The sequence below is a fragment of the Apus apus genome, chromosome Z (genome assembly GCF_020740795.1).
Source record: "Apus apus isolate bApuApu2 chromosome Z, bApuApu2.pri.cur, whole genome shotgun sequence".
Lineage (NCBI taxonomy): Eukaryota > Metazoa > Chordata > Aves > Apodiformes > Apodidae > Apus > Apus apus.
In genome coordinates, this window is record NC_067312.1 from 11,376,921 (window position 1) to 11,399,650 (window position 22,730).

The 22,730-nt window shown below is 43.6% G+C and overlaps 1 protein-coding gene across 1 annotated transcript in view; it reads right to left on the minus strand.

Moving 5' to 3' along the window:
- Positions 1-22,730, minus strand: part of CCBE1 (collagen and calcium binding EGF domains 1) — a 110,058-nt gene that overhangs the window by 17,330 nt on the left and 69,998 nt on the right. The window contains exons 3-5 of the mRNA XM_051643389.1: positions 10,358-10,410; positions 4,069-4,203; positions 3,193-3,330 (exon numbers count right to left, since the gene is read on the minus strand). Of these exons, the coding sequence (XP_051499349.1) occupies positions 3,193-3,330; positions 4,069-4,203; positions 10,358-10,410 (326 nt within the window). The remainder of the gene's footprint in view (positions 1-3,192; positions 3,331-4,068; positions 4,204-10,357; positions 10,411-22,730) is intronic.

Below are 22,730 nucleotides of genomic sequence, written 5' to 3' on the forward strand. Positions count from 1 at the left end.
CTCTGCTATTTTAAACCTAATGCAATCCCACTAGATTCAGAGGAATTACATGCAGATTAAGAAGCAGTGAATTTGGCCTCATGTTTCATTATAAAATCCAGTTTATCTTCCAGAAGGATGTGGTACACGGGGCTGAGAAGTACAGATAAAACAGGGCTGGAACAATCCATGGAGATTAATGTGGGGGGGTCAGCTAATGTTTTGGAAACCTAATACCAGTGATATTTCTGCAAATCCAGTTGGATTGTCCTGTCGGAGGAAGAAGTCCAGCAGCATCACATCAGCAAGCCTGAGCTGTCCCAGGAGAGAGGTGGAATCCTCCTAACTCATACCGGACAGAGGTGATGATTTGCCCAGGGAAGGAGTCATCCATCAAACATTCACTCTACCCCCATCCAATCCTGTATCAGGACCAAACTATGAATAATGCCAGAATAAAGCATGGATAAAGCCAGAAGCCTCCTAGGATGAGCCAGAGGGGGGCAGGAAGCAATTAGATGGAACCACCCACGTGTGGTGAGATACGAAGGTCACCTACCAGGGTCTGTCTGGCCGGCACTGAGCAAGGCACTTACACAGCCTGCTTCCATTGCACAGACCTACACCAGGAAACCAAATGTATTTTGGAAAAGACTTAAACCAGCCCCACTTTATGAAGGCTTTCCAAAGCATGAAGTCTAGTTCATGCATGATATTGCAGTTTTGATGGGGGTCCTTTCATCTCGGCGAGACACCGGTGAGCCCCACGGCACCGTCTGATAAGAGATTTGCTTGGTGGAGCAATGTGTTTTCTTTGCATGTGCTGGAAGACTCTGTCTTGCTGATGCTGGAAGAGAAGGAGATGCTGGCGGGGGAGAGCTCTGCAGGGAGCTGTGCCGCGGGTGGTCTTCGCATGCAGACTGTTGACTTGATCATCTGTGTTGTATTATCTGGGCTTAGCCTGCTGAGATGGTTTCATTTGCCTACTTCAGCGTGGGTAGCTGTATTGTCTCCCCCAAATGCAACATGGCTGTGTATGCAGGAAAAATGCTCCCTATTCTTGTGCCCCCACTCACAAACACAAAGCTTTTGGCCATGATCACTTACAGAGCCAAAAAAGTGTCTGGATTGGAGCCTTCAGGCATGGCACAATGAAGACGTTAATAATAATACCCTGGGTTAAAGCCAGAGGGATACATGTGTTTTCATGTCTTTCACATTACATTTCAAAATCAAATTTAGGTGTTCCAACTACCATGAAAAACAAAAAAATCTGTTTGTTAGGAAGCAATTCCAGCAGGGATGCACAGCTCTCTGGGGCGCTGCAGGGCTGGGGCTGACCACGGGGTGGTGCGTGGCTACAGCGCGTCCCTCGGGCTGCTAAAAACCTTGGGTTTTTTTGGGATGAGTTGACGGCCATAAGTTCCGTGAAAGAGAAATGACCAGCTCCTCTTTCATTTGCTCCAGAGGTCTGGCAATCGGTAACGTGAACCTGGAGTACAGCGGAGAAGCAGAGCAGAAAGCGTCCTTCTCTGCTTCGCACAGCTGATTTGGGAAATGTTTTGAGAGATGGTGGTTATTTAATTCTAAATTACTGGAACTGACATTTTTATGTACCATGCACATTCAGTGTAGAATTGAGGTTTTTCAAATGTTAGAGTTGTTTCCACAGCCTTGAATATTTTGAATGGTCAGTTACCCTGAATGCTTTGGGCTTTACCCTGTCAGGAAATTTGAACTAGCCAGAGGAAAAGTTAACTAAAAAAACTATCTGCAAGGGGATTGTATAGGTTATACATCTTTCCTTTATGATCTCTACACACTTACAAGGAAAAAAAAAAACACCAAAAAACAAAAACAAAAAAAACCCAAACATTTTGAACCACAAGGAACAATTAAAGTTAATGGAGTGGCTCCAGTTACACATTTCCAGAGGAAAACCAAAATTATAAATTGTTCAGGCCATCCAGTGGGATCTGGAGCAGCCAGTGGTACATGTGTTCAGGCATTAATTGATGAACCTGCGGTAAGTTATCATTCATCAAAAGAGGTTTGGTTTTTTTCCAGAGCACAGGTTGTTCTTTTCCTACTTCCCTTCACGCAAGTATTTAATCTGCAGTTCTCTAAATGCTGTATGTTGATAACTGGCTTGAGATAAAAAAACTTTGAAATAATTCATACACAGCACACATATATTCTTTGAAACCAGCAGCGAAAAGCAAGAATAACCCCTCACATCTACCCCTTTTCCATCATATATTACTTCCATAAAAGAAAGAAGGAAAAAATCTGACTGCAGCCATGAGACAGACAAACTAATTGCACACTAGCAGAATTCAGTGCTACTCACCATAACTTAGCAATTGATGTAAGCAATGTTTGAAAGGTGTGTGAATTCCCAGGCACACCTTTTCTGAGCCTCTTGTACCCAAAGCCACTAACCACCTAATCCAGGGCTGATTGCCAGTCTCAGATGTTTGTATGAAAATACAAATTAAACTCACTGAAATAAATTTAATTAAGAGATTAAATTAATGACAGCTTATAAGGGTCAGCATCCGGCATTTTTTTTTCCCTCCTACTGTCTCCTGAGCTCTAGACTGCAAACTAGGTATAATCCAGTTTGTTATTGGAGCAAAACAAGGCTTTTAACAGTTGGATCAAGAAGAAATGGTGTAATGTCAAGTTGTGATGTGAAGTTTCACTGATCAGCCACTCTGCCTCTCCAGGGGAAGATGCTTTCCACATCCTCCAATGTACTTGTGCTTTTTGTTTGTAGATGCATCTACTGATTTACTGCTGTGTGCGTGCAGCTCATGAGCAGCAGGACACTGGAACAGGTTGCCCAGAGAGGTGGTGGTGGAAGCCCCATTCCTGGAAGTTTTCAAGGCCAGGCTGGATGGGGCTCTGAGCAACCTGATCTAGCAGGAGGTGTCCCTGCGCATGGCAGGGGGATTGGAAATAAATGGTCTTTAAGGTCCCTCCCAGCCCTAACAGTTCTATGATTCTATGAACTGGGGAGGAGGAGGGCCTGTGGCAGGACTGCTCCACAGGCTTTTGGGTCCCCAGTGAACAACCCAGGCTCTCCAGTGGCATCACCAGCTTCAGACCCCTGGCTCCAAGTGTACCATAGGGTGCAGTTCCTCTTTACAACACATCACCCTTTTAGCCAGTACTTTGGCCGATGACCTTTACGCCCCTCCTGGCATATACCTTTATCTCCTTTGGTGCACGTCTTGCCGTCCTCCTCCCGGATGTAGCCTTCATGACACTCGCACCTGTAGCTGCCCATGGTGTTGACACAGATCTGAGAACACAGCGTCCCGTTGCTCGTGGCACACTCGTCGATATCTGGAGAGGAGCAAGAGCTGAAAATATCCTAACGCCAGAGGTTTCAGACCTCAAATACAATAAAATACTTCCTTTAAGGGTAGCAGGAGATTTTGTGGTGAAATAAGTGAGTAACTGCAGCTCCTCTGGTACTTTGGGCTGGAGCTGAGTGCAAACTGCACTATTATTGCTAACACACCTGGCATTTTATCTGTGAACGCCCCGTGTTCAGTTTCTTTGCATTGTAAAGCTTCCAAGCAAATTTTGGGTCCCTGCCACAGTAAACCACACAGTGCAGGACTATTGAGTCAGAGGGTACTAGCCACATGGGACTTCATGTAAGTGATCACTCCTGAATTAGATGATACTAGCCATGTGAATCAAACCCCAAGGATTTCTTTTCATAATTAGGCAGGATTATAGTGCTTTGAGGGTTCCTGGTCCCTCATCTTAGGTCAAAACCCAGATATGACTCAAAACATGCAGGAGGAATTAATAAAGGGAAAATTACATCAGCCCAATACTTCAAAGGGTTTGGATGCATATGTCTTGTTTTAGGTACTACCTCCTAATAATTTCAGGGGGATTTAGATCTCTTAGTTCAAGGAACCAATATGTCAAATACAGTTAAAAGCCACATTTGTTCTGTAATAGTAAAGAGAACAAGAAAGGTTTCAGATCTAAACTGAATCCTTAAAGACCTGAGGGAGCCGGATCTGTCATTAAACAGAGGTGAGCTCGACATATTTTTCTACCCACCCAGGCAATAAGGCTTCTCCCTGTTCCTATGCCTCTCCCGATCATAGCGGTACCCAGGGTAGCAAGTGCACAAGACTCGTCCAAAGTTATCTGTGCACTGCTGTTCACAAGGAGCTTCAGCACAGACATCATAGTCTAGGGAGAGAAAAATGTGGTTAGGAGAATACCAATGGCAGTAGCTGGATGATAATATGACAGGAACTCTCTGCTAGGTATTAAAGTTACATTGGTTTTGAGTACTGAAGAAACCTAGAAATTAAAGACTGATGAGGCATAAGGAAAGAATTGTAGAAAAATTGTAATTGCTAATCACAGCTTTACAGTAGTTAAGCTATTTCTTAAAGGTGTTTTTTAAGCAAGGAACACTTTTCCATTTTGCAGAATTTAAGAAGTCTTCCAACAGAAATATTAAATTACCTAGAAGCTTTTTGCTGTCTTCTTCCACAAATTTTTAAGTGCTCATAACAACATTTCCTAAGCAAAATGATGTGAAACACTGTAGGACGAACTGCCAAATCTGGGCAGAAAGTGTATCATAAGGAAAAGTTGTTCAAAGCCACATTCTTCTAGCAAAGAACATGTTACAAAACCATCATCACACTTAGTAATGGCAATGTGAGGATTAGGGCATGGTAAGTGACTGACTGGGCTTGTCTCTGAAATCCCAGAATACTGTAAGTCCCCAGTTGAAACCTGAAGGAGAGTGAATCTGTTTCTCATTTCACTGGTGTGTGGCAGCAGAGCTGCAGTCCAGGCAATGGACATCAAAGCAGAACAGGGTCTGACCTTCATCCCTGCCCCCTGGCATCAGGCTGGTGGCTGGGCTGGGGACAGACAGGAGGCCCTCAGATGTGGGTGCTTTGCAGCACCATGGAGAGTATTAGCCAGGAGAAGGAAGAAGCTGAAGCAGCATCTTGTCTCAAAACCAGCACAGGCAAACCCTGCTGAAGGTTGGGCTTTATGCCAAAGCAAATGGCAGTCTCTTTTATCGTTTTGGAGGAACATCATCCAGCACACAGTGTCCACGTGGCTGTCACTGTGACCTTCATGTAACTGGGTACTAGGGGGCCACAGCAGAAATACCCCATTCCTGCTCCAGACCAAACAGATCTAAACCAAACCTAAGTGTTTGACTGACCTCCCGGCAATGCATTGTGTTTTCATATAAACAGTATAAAATAATTAAACCCCACACTCATTATTGACTAACACTAATCACTAGCAGACATCTCTGGGTATGATCATTTTTCCAAACAATTAGAATGAACTAATAGATGGTAAAGCAAGGGAAACCACATTTGCTGCTCAAAGTATATAGAGGACACGTGTAGCACTGGAGGTGGAAGTGACAGTGTGCCAAGGTACAGAAAAGCAACAAATGAGATTTAACAAGCTGCTGTATGTCAGGCCAGACCTTCTTAGACCAAAAAATACTACTTTAATGGTGCCAAGCATTTTCTCCCTTGTGCTTGTTGCATTCTGAATATGAGGCATCCTTTTTGTCCTTTTTGCTTCACAACTGTGTTGATTTTAACACTTGAAGTCTGCCCACAGTGATGGAGTGGTGAATGGCACCAGGAACTGCAGCAGTAACCAGGGTCTAATAGCCTTACACATGGAAGAAAAACATGGCCCTTGCCTCCATACACACAGCCTGGGGGCTAGTTTGGGCTTTTTAAGTGGTGCTGGGGCTGTAAACTCCCATCACACTTGGCACTTCTAAATAGTCCCAGATATAAAGCATTAGTGGTGTTTTTTTCCTGGGCACAGTTGCAATTTTCATTTTCCATTGCAATAGAATCAGATGGAGAACAGGTTAGTATGCCCAGCACTGAAGTGAACATGCCTTCTCCTTAGCCAGTATACCCACGCAGATGCTGGATTTGGCCTGTGCTGTGTTCAGCTTATTCAGAGCAGAGTTAGAATGAGCACTGTTCTCCCTGAACTTCCACAAAGAGATGTGCCCAAATAAAATCACAAAAAACCAGTTCTGGAAGGGACCATCTTCCATCACAAGCAGGATTACCCCTCTATGTGTGAACCTTTCCTAACAGTCATTCATCTACCCTGTATCCAGAAATCCCTGAGGGATGGAGACGACCCACCATGCAGTTTGTTTCCCAAGATTAAATATCCTGGCAGATAGAAAGATTTTTATTCATATCTAATCCAAAATCCCCCTATAGCCATTTAAGCCTACTATTTTCTCCTCTTCTTCTTGAAGAACTTGAACTGTTCCAAAAAGAACAGTTTACTTTCACCCTTGCCGCAAGTCTTCACATACCTAAAAACTGTTATCACATCTGTCCTCAGCCTTCTTTTGTCTAGACTAAACAACAGCAGTTCTTTTTAATCTTGTGTCTTTTGTCATATGTCTTGTAACTCATCTTCAAACAAGGCTTTTACACCCACCTGAGCAGAGTTTCATCAAGACCATTGCTTTATTTACTTTCATACAAAGCCAGGGAATGGTCCAGAAGGTGGCAATCTCCCTGCTGGTGGTTCCCACACCACCAACCCAGATCATGCAGTGACTGTGGGCAGGTCCCACATCACAAAGCTGTGCACCCCCAGGGCTTTGGTCCCAGGTAACACAACTCCCTCAGGAACAGTCCTTACAACTGGGATGAAATTGAGCAAATTCTGCTGCACCACCTCTGCAGCTCTCCAGAACCAAGGATGCATATCCTCCCGCATTCAAGCCCCTTGTCCGCCAACCCAGCCTAAGAAACATGGTTTGAGGATGAAACCAAGTCTCACTGTGAGGATCAGGCTGTTCCAGACTTTAGGAAAATACAAAAATCTGAAGCAGAATAGCAGATGCCTCTATGCATATTTCAATGAACTCAGGAATGACAATACAGCATGTGAAGTTCTACCAAGAAAATTTCTGGAACAGCATTAGTGAGGAAAGGGCAGATCTGATTAGTGTTTTCCTGTCATCAAGTATTTTGCTCTGAACTAATGCACAGCCAAGACTGTCAAGTAACAAACCAGCGGTAGGAAAGGTGCTCTCCAAAATAAGCTGTTCAGACTACATCTGTCCTTGCTTTACTCTAGGTCATACCACATGACAGAACCTCATTGTTTGGAGCTGTGAGTCTCCAAAGCAAAAAGGAAGGAGATCATTCAGGAGAAAAGGGTGAGGAGCTTGTTTTTTACCTGCTTCTCCAGTCAGGTGGAGCAGGAAAGAGATGCTACAGGGGGAATCACACAAAGCAAACTGCTCTCAATGTTCCCTGACGATCATTGCTCCCTGTTCCTGCAGCTGAAATTGAGATCGAGAAGGTGAATCCAAAGCAAATGAAACTAAGAACCTGTGGGCATGGACTCATGCTGGACTGCAATGAGTTCTGTTGCTTTTCAAGGACAGATGTGAAATAACAGGACAGAAACCAAAGATGGACATGGACAAAGACACAACCTTTTGGGAAAGAATCTGTTTAAACAGCAGCTGTCCAAGAAGAACAGTGTCTTCCTGAGGTGGCCGTAACACGGCAGACAAGGGAGGGTCTGTCCCTCTCCCAACCCTGCTGCCTGCAGCCACTGCCAAATCCTGGAGAAGACAAGAACTACTCATGCCTTTGACTTACCAGCACTGGATTAAAAGGTGCAGATGTGCTCCAATAAGATCACATCTGTAATGTATTTATGTGCCTGTGTCTAGATATGCCTTTCATACAGCTACTCCGTCAAGATTATGCCAAAACAACGTGTGAAGAGCCAAGTGATGTCTTGTAACAGAGTAAGTGAAATGAATGCCTCACTGAATCATGTTCCTTTTCCCTATACCAACAATCCAGGAGCGTCTCAGATGTTATAGCAATTGCTGTGGCCTCTGAAGTTAAAGGCAAAACACAGACTGAGCTGAAAAAGGGAGCATGGAGATACAAAGGGAGAGAAGCTGGAGCCAGCAGAGAAATTCAATTAATGGCAGAAACTCTCAGGTTACTGAGATGCAGTTAACAGACAGAATTAAATGAAGTCAGTGGGTACATAATAAAAACTGCTTTCATAATCACCTAAAACCTCAAGAGATGAAAATTAGAAGCCTAAAATAATATATTGCCATGGTCTCATTTTATTTTTACTCCTATTACTTCTCCTGCTGTATCCATTATATTGAGTGAATAACCAGCATATAAAATTGTTACTATCCATAGGAAAGCTGGAGGCCAGACTATAGAATCCTGGCTTCCTTCCACCCCAAAAGGATTCAGGGCTTCTGCCTCCTACACAAAAAACTGTCTTGTACAACACAGCACAACTGCCTCCTCCAAGTGTCCATCTTGCACTGGAGCTATCATCTCATGCCACTCACCCTGAAACAAATCTCACTGCAAAACCTTGTGATGAAGAAATCCTTGTAACCATTAATTTCACCCAAACCCTACTCAGGTCCTCAGGGCTTGGAGCGAGCATCATGAGCTGTTTCTCCACAAGGAAATAGCAAATGCACAATTTGTGTTTTGAGAAGATGTGTGGTTTCCCTTCCCTTTCCTTCCCTCCCTTCCCCTCCCCTCTTCCATTTTTTTTGTAACTAGTGCTCCAGTTTCCAGCCATAAGCAAAGCAGATACAAATACAAAAAAGAGCAGCAGGTTTTGGGTTATAATTCCTGTTGGCTGGAGACCATAATTCAAAGGCCAGCTAACCCTCTCCAGTGTGTAAATTTGTCACTTTTCCATTCAGCCCAAACTGGGAAAACTCTCAGGTCATTTCAAGGCTTTCCCTAAGTCACCAAATAGAAGGATGTGTTACCATAAACCAACTTCTTTAACCTCATTTTTGGAGCAAACAAGGTTTATTGCCTTGTTATGTCTGACCATTTGCTTTTGCCTGAGAGTTTCTCCTATCCTGTAACTAGGGAGCCAACTTCATCTGAATTGGGTGAAGTGATGGGAGCAACTGAAGAAGTTACATTGCTACTGCTCAGTGAAGCCGTTGGCTGGGTAGACCCAACAGAGGCCTCTCCTGAGGTGAAGGCAGGCAGAGCTCAGCCTTTTCCCACATGACATGTCATTGCAGGAACCTCTGAGTGTTGTGATCCTGGTACTGCCTTTGCAAAGCAGGTGGGCAGCTCCTCTCTGCCAGGAGGGGGATGGTTCCCTTTTCACTACTGCATGACCTACCCCAAGTAATTCCTCATCTCTCTCTGCCCCTGGGGACAAAAAAAAGCCATGTCCATGACCAGGAGATGCAGTGTAAGAGAGGTGCTGTTTGGCAATGCTCTCCCCTCTCTGACATCTGGAGTCACAGAGTCACAGTCATAGAGTGGTCAGGGTTGGAAGGGACCTCTGAAGATCATCTAGTCCAACCACTATGCTACTGCAGGATCACCTACAGTAGACCACACAAGAACATGTACAGATGGGTTTTCATTATGTCCAGAGAAGTAGACTCCACAACCTCTCTGGTCAGCCTGTTCCAGTGCTCTGTTAATCTCACAGTGAAGAAGTTTTTCCTTATGGTTGGCTTGAACCGCCTGTTCTCCAGTTTGTGCCCATTGCCCCTTGTCCTGCCACTGGACACTGCAGAAAAGAGTCTGGTCCCACCCCCCTAACACAAACCTTTAGATATTTATCAGCATTGATGAGATCTCCCCTCACTCTCCTCCTCTCCAGGCTGAACAAACCCAGCTCTCTCAGCTGTTTCTGATAGGGCAGGTGCTCAGTTCCTCTAATCATCTTTGTGGCCCTGCACTGGACTCTTTTCAGTGGTTCCTCATCCTTTATGAACTGGGGAGCCCAGAACTGAATGCAGTATTCCAGATGTTACCACACCAGGGCAGAGTGGTCAGGGAAGAAGACCTCCTTCACCCTACTGGCCAGTCTTCCTAATGCACCCCAGGAAGGCATTTGACTTCTGGGCCAGCAGGGCACATGGTCAGCATGATGTCCACCAGGGTAACTAAAAGCAGGACTTAATCAGCCAGTCACTCCTTTCTGTGCTGCTGGGTGCACAGAGGTCTCCTGTGTACCTAGCCAAGAGCAGAAGGCATCCCTCTGTTTGCAGTAAGTCATGGTATAAGATCTGTGCAGCCACGTTCACTTAGAGGAGGATCAAGGCTTGGCATGCTAAGTAAAACCTTTGGAAGACACCAATAATTTTCCCAAAAATTTATTGGAAACTGTTCCCCCTTTGACACATGAGACACAGCTGAGCCTGCGGTTACATCAGGACACTTCCAAACTGGCAGTGAGGAGAACAGGGCAAATGGGAGAATAGGGCAAACTAGGGGAAAAACAAATGTACAGGGACACTAGAGGTAAGAGCAGTAAAATCACATACCTTCAGGGATGCACTGTCCAAGAACAAACTTATAACCTTTACAGCACTTTTTCCTGAAAAACAATAAAATAAGTAAGTAAGTAAGTAAATAAATAAATAACCTAAATATTAGACCTGCCTTTGAAAACAGGTAATGGGTATGATGAACCAAACAAAGTGAGGATCCTGAGCTTTGCAGTTGGAGATCTCTCAGCATTTAAGGATGCAACATGGAAACCCAGCACCCTGTCCGTGAGGCATTTTAAATGACAGCATGTCCAGCCACCTCAGGAGCCTGAGGCTGGGTTCCCCAACACTGACCCACTCAGCATCCAAAGTAGTTTCTGAAAACCCTGTGCCCTTGTGTTGAAAGGACAGAACACACCTCAGTGCTGTCCACATACACAACTCAGGTCATAATTTTCATGATACAGTGAAGGGTGTTTTCAAACATCTGTCATTACAATGTAAACTTGCAGAAAGGCGTAAGTCTCAGTGATAAGTACACACAAGATAAATGTTATCAGTCATTTCTCATCTTTTAATAAACCTCGAAGGTGATAAGTGAAATATATTGTGCAGGGGGGCTCAGCTGGAGCAAAGCAGGGTACCTTACACAGGCAGGAGGACATAACTGCAGTGAAAAGCCACTAGGATGAGATATTTTTTCATGTGCCTATGATTTGGACAAAGCCTGAGTGCTGAGAAAACAAGATTTCTTACACATTGGCTTGTGATGACATCTAGGATTTCAGCTGCATCTGCTTGTTCTGCTTTCTAGGCAGCAAACCACATCAAGTCCCCAGGACTCCCAACAGTGCTGAGGAGCCTTTACAGATGGCTGTGTCCCTTACCACCCTCAGAACTACTTGCTGCAGGAGCCTGGTGACCTTCATGGGTCCCAGGGTGGTGGTTTCCAGGGCTGCCGCAAGAGAAGTAAACTGCTGTTCAGTGCACTATTTTATCAAGTCCACATGAGTCTGCGGGGAAAAAAACCCCATATTTTAAAAATTCATAGTTTCTCATGCCTTGTGGACATGCTGAAATATCTGCAAAACCGGGAAACCGTCCATTTGGTCTTATCCTTTAATTCAATAACTGACGCAGAAGAGTGTGAAAGCCATGGCAGTTAATGACACAACACCCCCCTAGACAACACAAAGCCATTACAAATCTTCATTTTGTTGAATTTAAATCAACTATCAGTTGCAACTGACCACTTAAAACAAACAATGCATTACTCCAAACTATGTAAAAACAAACTTTGGCTCCATATTTTACCCTCTTCTAAAGATTAGCTGGAATATAAATTATGCTTAATGAAGGCTGAACATCTGAAGAGGAAGCCTTGCTTTGTTATGCAAACAGTGGTCCCTCATTAGACTTTTCTCCAAACACTGCTCTGAAGTTTTATCTGCAAGACAAACAAATGCAGGAGGAATGAGTTCAAAGGTGCACTGGGGAGGCTGTTCATATACTGCAAGCCACACCAATGGCTTTCCAAGTGCACATTCATCTCCTCTTGTCTGGGGGAGAAGGGAGGCTGATAAAACCTTGCTTGTAGCTGCTCTTCAGAGGAAGATACAGCTTGGCTGGAGAGGAGGGCATGATGCGATAAGATGCTGACATCTTGGGTTGTGCCAGCCAGAATTAACCAGAAAGAGGAAGCAACAACTTTCATAAATTCTACTCTTCTCCCTGAGAATTCCCACCTGATTTCCAGGCCTAGGATCACTAGGACTCTCACTCTTGCAGTGGCTTGTGGCAGCAGATGCAAACCTCAGCCAGCACAGCTTGCTCCTGTGAAAGGGCTCTCCTGCTGGGAACCTTGCAGGAGCTGCTTCTCTCCTCTCAGCCTGGCTGGTGGTGGCTCTTGCCTGGACTTGTTCCCTTTCTTGTGGTGAAACTGTGGTTTTATCTGCCTCCCTGGATTCTCTGACAGCCAAAGCACTTGCCCTGATCAAGCCCTCTCCCACAGTCAAACACTGGGAACCCCACCACACGGTAAGTTACAGCCATTAAATACTGCCCTGGCACCCTGAAGCAAGCACGGCCTCATGTAGCTCCTCTTAAAACAACTGGAAAATTGTGCTGCACTGGCATATATCCAAGCCCTTGAAGAAACCTGTAGCTTCAAAGGCATCTTGCAGCAATGAGTTCCACAGGAGGATAAGACTTTCTTGAGAAATTGTCTTGTTTTCAGTCTTCCTTTTAATTTTTGTTGTACTTTCCCATCATGAAAGCTCTAAGGCACATGGAAAGAAGTGTTTTAGAGGAGGGGTGCCCTGCTTTGAGGATCACACCCCAGAAATCAATTCTCCTTGACAACTGGTTCCCAATTCAAGATTACAGCTCTGTATTACTGCAGCCTACACTCAACAGCAAGCTTCAGTCACCAGTGTGATCTTGCCAGGGAAACTGCTACTCTAGGGTTAATGCACAGGAAATACAATACAGACATACCTGTTTCTCTGAACACTACATCGCAACCCTGGGATTCCTGCATGCTTTAGCTTTTTACATTCCTAAAGAGAAATCTGTCAAAATGATGGACACATGTTCATTAGCAAAGGCATTTTAATAGCAATACTCATTTTCAGACATCCAGCTCCAGGTTGACATGTCTAATCAACGTTGCACAGCAGCAATCTTGTTATACATACTGAGAGGTAAGAGTGAGTTCCCACTGATAATTTCAGCTCGTGAATAACTTCCAGCAAGGCGGTTGCTATGCTGCTGTAAATGTGAGCGTGCATCAAACACAAACTAATATGCGACTGTGTAAGAAGTTCGACCACGAAAATCTTGATCTATGGGGAAATTTGAGTTGGTTCATCAACTTTAAATCTTGTTCCCAAAAGGGGAAATTTCTGGCTTTGGCGTTTAAAATTACAGCAAATTCTGATTTTCATGCAGTCTTAACTCAGGAACATGCACAAGCCCAAATTTGCAGAGGGTTTTGGCAACCTTGATCACTGCGATGTCTATTTTTTTTGTGACCTGGAAGAAAATCCACAGTGATAGGGACTCCCACAAAGCAAAGCCACTCTTTATTTTCTGATGGGTAGCTGCAGAAGAAGCAGTGAGAAGCTGAGCTACTCCCCTCTGCTCTGGAGGTTTAGGTGCTCCTGGATCACTGAACCTCAAAAGACGGGATTCAGGGTCAAACCTTTGATACCAATAAAAAAATCCATGACTAGGCAAGCAGCAGATAGGCCTTTGTTGCAGGCTTTTGTTACCCATCACCTTGTGGACTGAGAGAAGAGCTGAGCTTTCCAGGAGCACCCCCATTGTCCCATCTTGCAAAGCAGTAGCTGCTTGATAGCATCGCCTCAGACAGGCAGGACGAAAGGCAAGATGCAAGGAATGTGGCTTAATTAAGCCACCACTTTATTAAGTTAGCTTATCTGGCAGCTATCAGCAGTAACTCATCCAGTGCGGTCCGAGTTTTTTTTTTCCCCATAATTGTTTCCACCTGGTGCAGGGCTTCTGTCTCCCCCCGTGTCTGCCCACCTCCTGCTCTGTGCAGGGACACTGCGGCTGGCGGCGGTGCCGGGGAGACCTGGGTATGCTGAGCTGAGAAAATACTTTTGTGCGAGATGAGAGGGAGTGATTTAGGGCCCTGCAGCAGCTGAAATGCTTTGGAAATGCAAACAATAGCAGGATAAACATTTTAAGTGATAATTAACCCATATCTGCCGACCATAATGTATCAGTGACTTGGGACATGACAGCAGCTGGCTTGGAACCGCTTGATGCATTATTGAGGTTTTGGTCACCTTTAGCAAAGAGGCAACTCTGAAACTCTGTCATGACAATTATCACAGAATCACAGAATGGTTTGGGTTGGAAGCAACCTTAAAGATCATCTAGTTCCAACCCCTCTGCATGGGTAGGGACACTTTCCACTAGACCAGATTGTTCCGAGCCCCATCCAACCTGGCCTTCAACACTGCCAGGGATGGGGCAGCAACAACTTCCCTGGGCAACCTGTGCCAGTGTCTCACCATCCTCATTGAATTTTATTTTTTTTTTCCCTAATATCTAGTCTAAATCTACCCTCATTCAGCTTAACAACATTCCCCCTTGTCCTACCATTACATGCCCATGGAAAAAATCCCCCCTTATCTTTCCTGTGGCCCCTTCAGGTACTGGAAGGCTATAAGATTGTTGAAAAAAACATATGATGGCTATTTAATGACTGGAAAAAAGGAGAGGCCAAAGGGAAATGTAAATGGAAGGGAAAAAAAGAAAAGTCTTACACTGCTTTCAGATTAACATAGTATGTTAAGGAAGCTCTTGCTAAAGATGTCAGAAGTAGAAACAGAAGACTCCACTCTAGGAAATATTTGCCTCCTAGGAGCAAAGCAGACACAAAAAAAACCCTTCTCTGAGTCAGAAAGTGAGCTCTTGTGATAAAATATTACCCTTACTTTATCCCCACGCTGCTGGGGCTCAGACAGACTGTCAGCCTCCAGGAGGGCTCCACCTAGACAGAGGTAATTCAAGGAGAGGCACTTTAACTCCCATTCATCAGGGATAGGAGCACACATGTGGACAGTTTCTATAGCCCAGCTGATGCCTGAGGCACAACACTGGAGGATGCAGCAGCTCCATAGGTGGTCAGGCAGGTCAAATCCCCCCTTTCTGACATGCTATTTCTGACCCACAAATGTCAGGAGACTCACAGTTTGGGGAGAATGAGAGCTGCTTAACATTTTGTGTGGGTTTAAACATCTCAACACTGTTTTCCTAGGCTGATGCTAGTCAAAAATAATGATAATACAGTCAAGCAAATGTATTAAATCAAAAAGCCAATTTCCTGTTGGGAAAAGATAGAAAACAATTTTTTAAAACCAGATTTCTTCAGACAACATCATAACATGAACTCAGAAGGACTTGGGCTGTATCTTGAAGACCTGAGCCAGCAAAGGCCACAGCATGGTTGTGTTTAATTGCACAAAGAGGTCTTTGTTAAAATGGCTCTTTATTGTGCCTGCCCGAGTTTCTTTTTGATCACCTGGAGTTTGAGAAATATACAGTGCAGCAAAAATACAAATATATAATACAGCAGTTAACTTACAAAAGATAATTAGACAGCTATAAATCAAGCCAACAAAGTACTTTAGAGAGAAAAAAAAAAGCCACCACAAAAACAAAACAACAAACTCTTGTTTTTCTCATATTCTATATAAAATTCCAATGAGGTCCAGGTCTGCCTGCCAAAACATGCACAAAGTGCATCTGCAGCACAAGCGTATTAAGGAAGCAGCTCAGTAGCTGTGCGTGGTTCCACTGTAACTCACATAGAGAGAAGATTTATGGCAACATGGTGTAAAACTGAATCCACTTCATTTTTGTTTGCCTTTCTGTGGGTTACATACCGAAATATTGAGTAAGAAAGGATGGCGTCCCTGCAGACACTTGCTCATCATACACTTTACCATAATTTTCAGATTTAGTTCTTTTTCACAGTTTTGTAATTATTTCACATATAATTTATATCCACATTAGGTGTAACTCAAGGTCCAAGGCCAGCCTGATCTCTTCCAGTCACTGTCTTAGCTGAGAGTGAATAATAGAAGGTACAGTGCACGCCTTCTGCTGCCTAGGAAATGCTGCAGCACCTATGCAGTATATGTATGTGTGAACCTTTATTTCTCTGAACTGACTGAATAAAGCAGGATTTGCCTGAGCAACCACAGGGCACTGTCCCTCACCAGCAAAGCTGGGACTCAGACCTCTGACAGCATATCACCACAACCTTTTACTTGATTTTTTTTCTGAAAGTCAGATTTTCAGTGATTTAATGTATTGCCTGAGTCTAAGCCATGTTTCTCATCAGCTACTTAAGTCAACTAGATTTACACACATATAATGGTTTTCCTTTCCTTAGGAAAAAAACAAAACACAACCAAAACAAACCAAAACAAACCCAAAAAACAACTGCCCTGGTATCTGCTCTTCTGCTCAGCTCTCGTTATTATGACAGATACCAGACATGAAAACCCATTCCAGTTACCACTAATGGGAAGGTTTTGATAAGATTCACAGTTGCTGGACTCCTCTTCCATGAACATAAGCCAAGGACCAGATCGTCCCCTGGCAAAAGCCACACATCTCTGTTGACTCTAGGGAACTGTGCCAGGGCTCAGCCAGGGAGACTCCGGCCAATGCTCTTGAAAGCTCTCAGACACGCTCCTTGGCTGCTCTTTACTGTGATGTCTTGTTAACTGACTCCTTCTCTCCTCAAAGTGCTGTTTCATGTCATCTTTTTATGGTCAAAAGAGTTTTATGGCACTGGAGTATAAACTGTGGTTCCTTCTTCTCAGAAGGGACCTTCCAAACTGAGATGATTTGCAGCCCCTGCTGGGCACAGTGTTTGTGAATGTACGAAGCTCAGTCCTCTATAAAAGAGGAAAATAAAACCTCAAGGGGTGTGAAAAAACCCTCCACCCCGGGTGGGAATCAGTGAGGCTGGGGGTTGTAATAGGTGCACAAAACTAGAGAATGCACAGAAAACAAAACTTCACAGGTCTGGGGAGTTTAACCACCAAAACCATCTTTTTGTAGCATCCCTTCAGCCTCTGTTCCCCACGGACACAGCACAGGACATCTCACCATTTTAGGATTTGTGGTTTTGTTTAAGTCAATGAGATGCAGTGCGTGTGTTCAGCAGAGGTGTTCAAACAAAACCTGGGCAGGCAGACCCCTTCCCAACACACCCCCCTGTATCAGCAGATCAGCAGTCCCAGACCATTGCTTTTCGACTATTTTGGGACTTTCAGGATGTAATAAATGGGTTGGTATGAAAACCCTGCAGGCAGCCCCACAAGAAACAAAGAGCTTCTGCTCTCAGCAAGAAGAAGTAACAACTAAAACTCAGCTTTGTGCATCTTTTCTGGGCTGAATACAGAATTTTAGAAATGTTTTTTGTGATCCTTCCATCTGACCAGGGTCATACTGGGATTTCCACATGAAACATACAGACCAGGGCCTCACACTTGCAGGGAAGCCAGAACTAACATTGGCTCTTGTTAGTCCCTAGTCCAGCCACAGCCTTGGAGCTGCAAACATGTTGATTAACCCCAGACTAATCATCATTTTTATCTGTAGCACAGCCCAACTGGTGGCACTGGTAGCCATCAATGTTTGTATCTCAGTTAGCAATCCAATGTCCAAAAATGACAAAGTAAAAATTTGCTTGTGAATATTCTCTAATCCAGGAAGAAAACTCTCAGAAGGAAAATACTACACAACTTCAAAAAGGTGATTACTCCTGCTGACACTTGGAAAAGCCATTTGTTGGGTATTTTACGTTTCATGTGATCATCATCCTGAAAACCACATATGGTATTCCTTCAGTGCTGGACTGTGCTTACTTCCACTCTTTCTTTTTATTTCTGTGTGTGGTGTTTGGGGTTTTTTTTGTGTGTGTTTTTTGTCTGTTTGTTTGTTTGTTTTGTTTTGTTTTTCCTTAATGCAAGGGAATACTCATGTGGTTTATCACTACACAGCATGTCAAAAAAAAACCAGAATGGCTAAATAAAAGACTTTTGACTGTTCTTGTCTGCTTAGACTCAGATTTATATACATGCTGTCAGCTTTGTCTTGCTTTCTTTTCTTACAAATTTCTTTTATTTTCTGGCTTTGTACCAAGAAAATGAAACTGTTTAGCTTTGCAGGTGAAGTTGGGATGAGTTTTGCAGAATCAAATTAATATTTGACAGGTATGAAATTTGAGGGGAAGAAAAAAAAAAAATTTATACAAAGATAGCTCTGTTTACATTTACTGTGTAGCTAAATGAACTGACAAAGTATAATGCATCCTCATAAATGCATTGCCATTTCTAAGAACAAGTAGCCTTCTCAATCTCAATTAAAATGATACAAGATTGAGCCCATGTTTTAAAATAGCTCACTGCTTTGAGATTTAAACTACAAAAAGTGATCAAAAGTCTTTTTCCCCCCCCACCTCTGACTTCCAATTAGAGGACTGCAAGCCAACTTTCCTTCCAAGTCTGTAAACACTATGTCTTGCTGACGGCACACATTCAATTATTTATCTAACCCAAGGTGAGCCAGAGTACAGGACTAATCACAGCACATCTGTCCTGTCTCTTGGATTTTTTTAAACTTCCATGACTCTTCATTTTGTAGCTCAAATTTCCTACCAAATATCCATGCAAGATAGAGAGTAATAAATCCCATTTCAGTATAGAAGGCAGAGCCAGAGCAGTGCTGCAAGGAGCTGCACTCGCTTGCTGGCTGCTGTACTGGTGCTCGGTTACTGGAGTCAAACAGCACTAAATTGCTGGCAAGCTCTTAGACTTACTGAATCCAGTCCAATCTAACCCGGTTTATATAGCATCTTTCATCAACAAGATCACAAAAATGCTGCATAAGCGATGTCTAATAAACTCCCTTCGATAAACAACAAAAGGCAAGCGCCTTTACACACGCATGCACAGAAAAACATACTCTGGAAACTATGCAAGGAAGTCAGATTTCTAAAGCTCATTCTCCAAACAGGACATAAATCTCAATTAGCCTTCAGAAACAAGTTAGTGTCTTGGTCTGTGTTCACTACGGGGTGAGCTGCCATGTAAGGGCCTGATCCTGAGTCTGCAGAAATCCCATGCAGCTTCACCACCAGCACATGCCAGGCTGGGAACAAGCTCAAACCAAGACATGCTCAGCCATGAGGATGTGCTACAATCTGTTCTTGAAAGAACAGTTTCACACAACCACTTGTGGCATAGACTTAAACCAGTTTGGCTGGCATTAATCATTGGAAACTGTTGCAAACCTCTTCCTGGTTTTGACGGATTCAGGATTTGACATGTAGCCCTGCTCCTGTACTCCTCCCGTGGACACATCATCTACCCATCTACACCCTTAGACCAGCCATCTATACCCTAGACACAGAGATTTAATGCAGATATTGAACAGATACTTCATGATGGTTCTTAAAACACAGCTCTGGGAAGAAAGCAAGCATGTCCAGCCAGTCTAACACTTCTGATTTAAAGTCTGGAAGCAGGGAGAGTCAGATGCAAAGCCGTCAGCTTTTAGGAAAGTCAAATAGCATGGAAAAATAATTTAAGAATGACATAGTTCTGAGCACCTTGTTCTCTATGCCACCTACAATGTCCAGGTGACACCTTGATTTCCAGCACCGAGCTGGAAACCAACAGCATGAGGGAGATGTCTGTGTTTGTCTGTCTTGTGGAAAACTCATATTGAAAGGACAAGACACCACACAGGACATGGAGGTTTACATGAATTGTCCCAGATCAACAAGAAACAAGGTGTTTGCTATGTAACAATATTGGAATGTCTCCTATCTTCAGAGCACGTGCTTTCTAGGAGTGCAAAATGCACAGTGACCCAATTTTATACATTATGAATCACATAAGGGTGCTTAACAGCCACTTATGCCTGAGGATTTTTATCCTTCCAGTACTGGCTTAGAGTCTACAGGGCATGACCCTGCTCCAGCACATGGGAATTTTTTGAGTCATGATTTCAGCCATCCTATAAGCAGCAGAAATAAATCCTAGGAAAAAAAAAAAAATCCCATAACTTTAGAAAAATAGATTCACAGCATATTTTTTGTTGCAAGGGACCTTTAGAAATCATCTGATTCAAGAGCACCTGACAGCAGGGTTAACTGCTCAGACTCATCCAGATGAGTTTTGAATGTCTTCAGGGATGGAGATTGCCTCACTTCTCTGGGCCCCTCTTCCAGTGCTTAACCATTTCACTGTGCATTTTCCCTCTTTGTATCTACTTAAAATGACCCTGATGCAAATTGTGGCTCTTGTCTTTATGTCCTTTTGCGCTGCATCTGTGATGAAGGTCTGGCTTTTTCTCCTCTATAACTCTTATAACTACTTCTAGGTAGTTGGAGACACCAATTAAATTTGCCCCTTTGCTTCCTCTTCTCCAGGCTAAGTAAACACAGCCCCTTTGGGCTCTTCTTGAATATAAAGTACTCCAGCCCTTAAGCATCTTATGTCCTGTTTGTTGGTAAGTGTACAAAACTGTAGGTAATAGTAAGAAAAAAGTATCACTAGCAGATACTCTTTAAAAGTACTAAAAAACGGTGAAGCAAATAAGAAGACAAAACAAAACAAAATAACAAAACCCAACAACAAAACCAAACAAAAAACCTCCAAACCAAACCAAAATGTTATTTGCTAAATTTCAGTGGGATTGCAGCTTTGGTCCCATCCCACAGTTTTCTCTCCCCTCTTGTCTCCATTTTCAAAATAAAATTTTAAAAGGAGATAAACTGAAGAAAAAAATAGAAAGTCTTGAACTAAATATAAACAACGTTATTTGCCATTACACTATTATCAAACAAAAGAGTTGGTCAGCTCTGATCACTATCTAAGCAACATGATCAAGCTAAAATTTTACTTCTAATGTATTTTCAGCATCAATGGCAGCAATGGAATTAACTTCTTAATGTAAGCCCTTCAAAATGTCTATAAAGACTCTAAAAAGATAGTATTTCAAGGGCATGTCACTGATCCAGATGTTTCTCTCCTTTTTCCCTCTGCTTTACTGTTCCCAGAGAAGACCTTGTAAAAGCTGAAACTGCTTATTAAGTACACAGACTTAATGAATTGGACAAGGAAAGAAATAATTCCTAACATAACAAGTTCAAGAGTCAGAGCTACATTTGTCGTCCGCAGAAATTTCAGCAAAATAATCTATTTACAAAGCAGTCTCTGGTAGGTGAGAATCTGTCTCAAGGAACCACTTCCTGCATACAGAAAAGATTAATTTTTAAAACAACGCAGTGCAAAAGTTTGTTGAATTATGTAGTGATGCTGTAGCACAGCCCCAGTGCCAAGGATTATTTTTAGAGCCACACATCTGCAGGTTATTTGTTGCAGGGTAGCATGGATGGAGTAAATCCTGAAACAATTCACTACGCAGACAAGCATTACTGGAACGAGCTGTTATTTATATATGGTGTCACTAGAAGTCTTGGTATCTGGGACGTGGGCTCTGTGCTGGGTAGGCCTGCACTCAGCAGATGATGGAAAGTTCATGAAGCAGCTTTCTGATGTGGCAGTCAGCTGCTCTGTTAAAAGTGGCAGGAGGAATGCCATCCATCCCATCTTCCTGCCAGCCAGTGGGCTGTGGTGATTGCAGCACCGAGTGCTCCAGACCTGCCATGCCCACTCAAAGCCAATGCATCCTGCTCCTGTTTAATTTGTGAGTAAATGGATGGCATGAGGCCAGTTTTATAAATAAGAAGTAAAGCTGTTTTCAGAAACTTCCTTCCGTTTCCCCACCACACCATGTCCCACACAGGGCTCAGCTTTCAAGCCAGACAGAGCCTGAACTTGGTGTCAATCACCTGTTAGCTGAGTACTAATTGCAGGACCCACATGCTGTGCCCTAACTAAGTAAACCATAGCCCCAGCCCTGAGGAGAGTTGACTTTCTGTTGCCTCATTTAACTCATCTGGCACTCACTGCTGCTCCCTCCTCCCCATCCTGCTGCAGAAAGATGGGTTTAGGCCTGCATAACCTACTAAGGTTGAACATCACACTTTCATGAGATGCTGAAATGCTGTCAAGTCCTCTCACCCCTCCTTTCTCTCTGTATGCTTGCTATTTTCAACCATGTTCCACCTGAAAGACTCTCCTCCACCTACAGACCATCTTGAATCCACTGCCACAGCACTGGGGATGAGGTCTGATACCTGGACAGCCTGAGTTAGAATCAAGGGCACTTCACTTTGGGCAGCTGTAAAACACTGAGAGCAAAGAGCTGGAAATGAGCCAAAGGAAGACTGGCCCTGCTGCAGGGCAACCCCTGCTGCTGGGATGGAGGCCTGAAGGCAAAAAGCTTTGGGATGCACAAGGAAGCTGAGGAGAAAGGTCACAAACCCAAACGTAGACTCTCATATCCTCAGGTGGCCAGTGAAGACTTAGTCCTGAGCTGGTGGGGATTACGTGTGGCAAATTTATAGGGAGCCTCAAGTGTGATGAATTCTTAGAGGAAAACTTGCACAACTTTCTCTCAATGCTGCTTGATGCTAGAAAACAACCACCAATCCCCCAGTCCCACCCATCTTTAAAAAAATTGCTAAACCAGATCTTTCCTGAGAAAGGAAAATTGCACCATCGGGATCTGTGATCATGCCAAGATTATGCTCCCTGGGAAGAAAAAAAAAACAAAACAGTTTTAGGTGGTTTAGCCCCTTCATCAGAGAAACTAAGACATACAGCTTTGGCCCAGAGCACAGCTGGCAGTGAGGGTATGTGCTTTACCTGGAAAAAAAATAAAATATTGCTCAATAAGCATTATCCTCACTTGACTTAGGAAGAAATATTTCCATGTGGAGAAATGGAACATACTGATTTTAGAC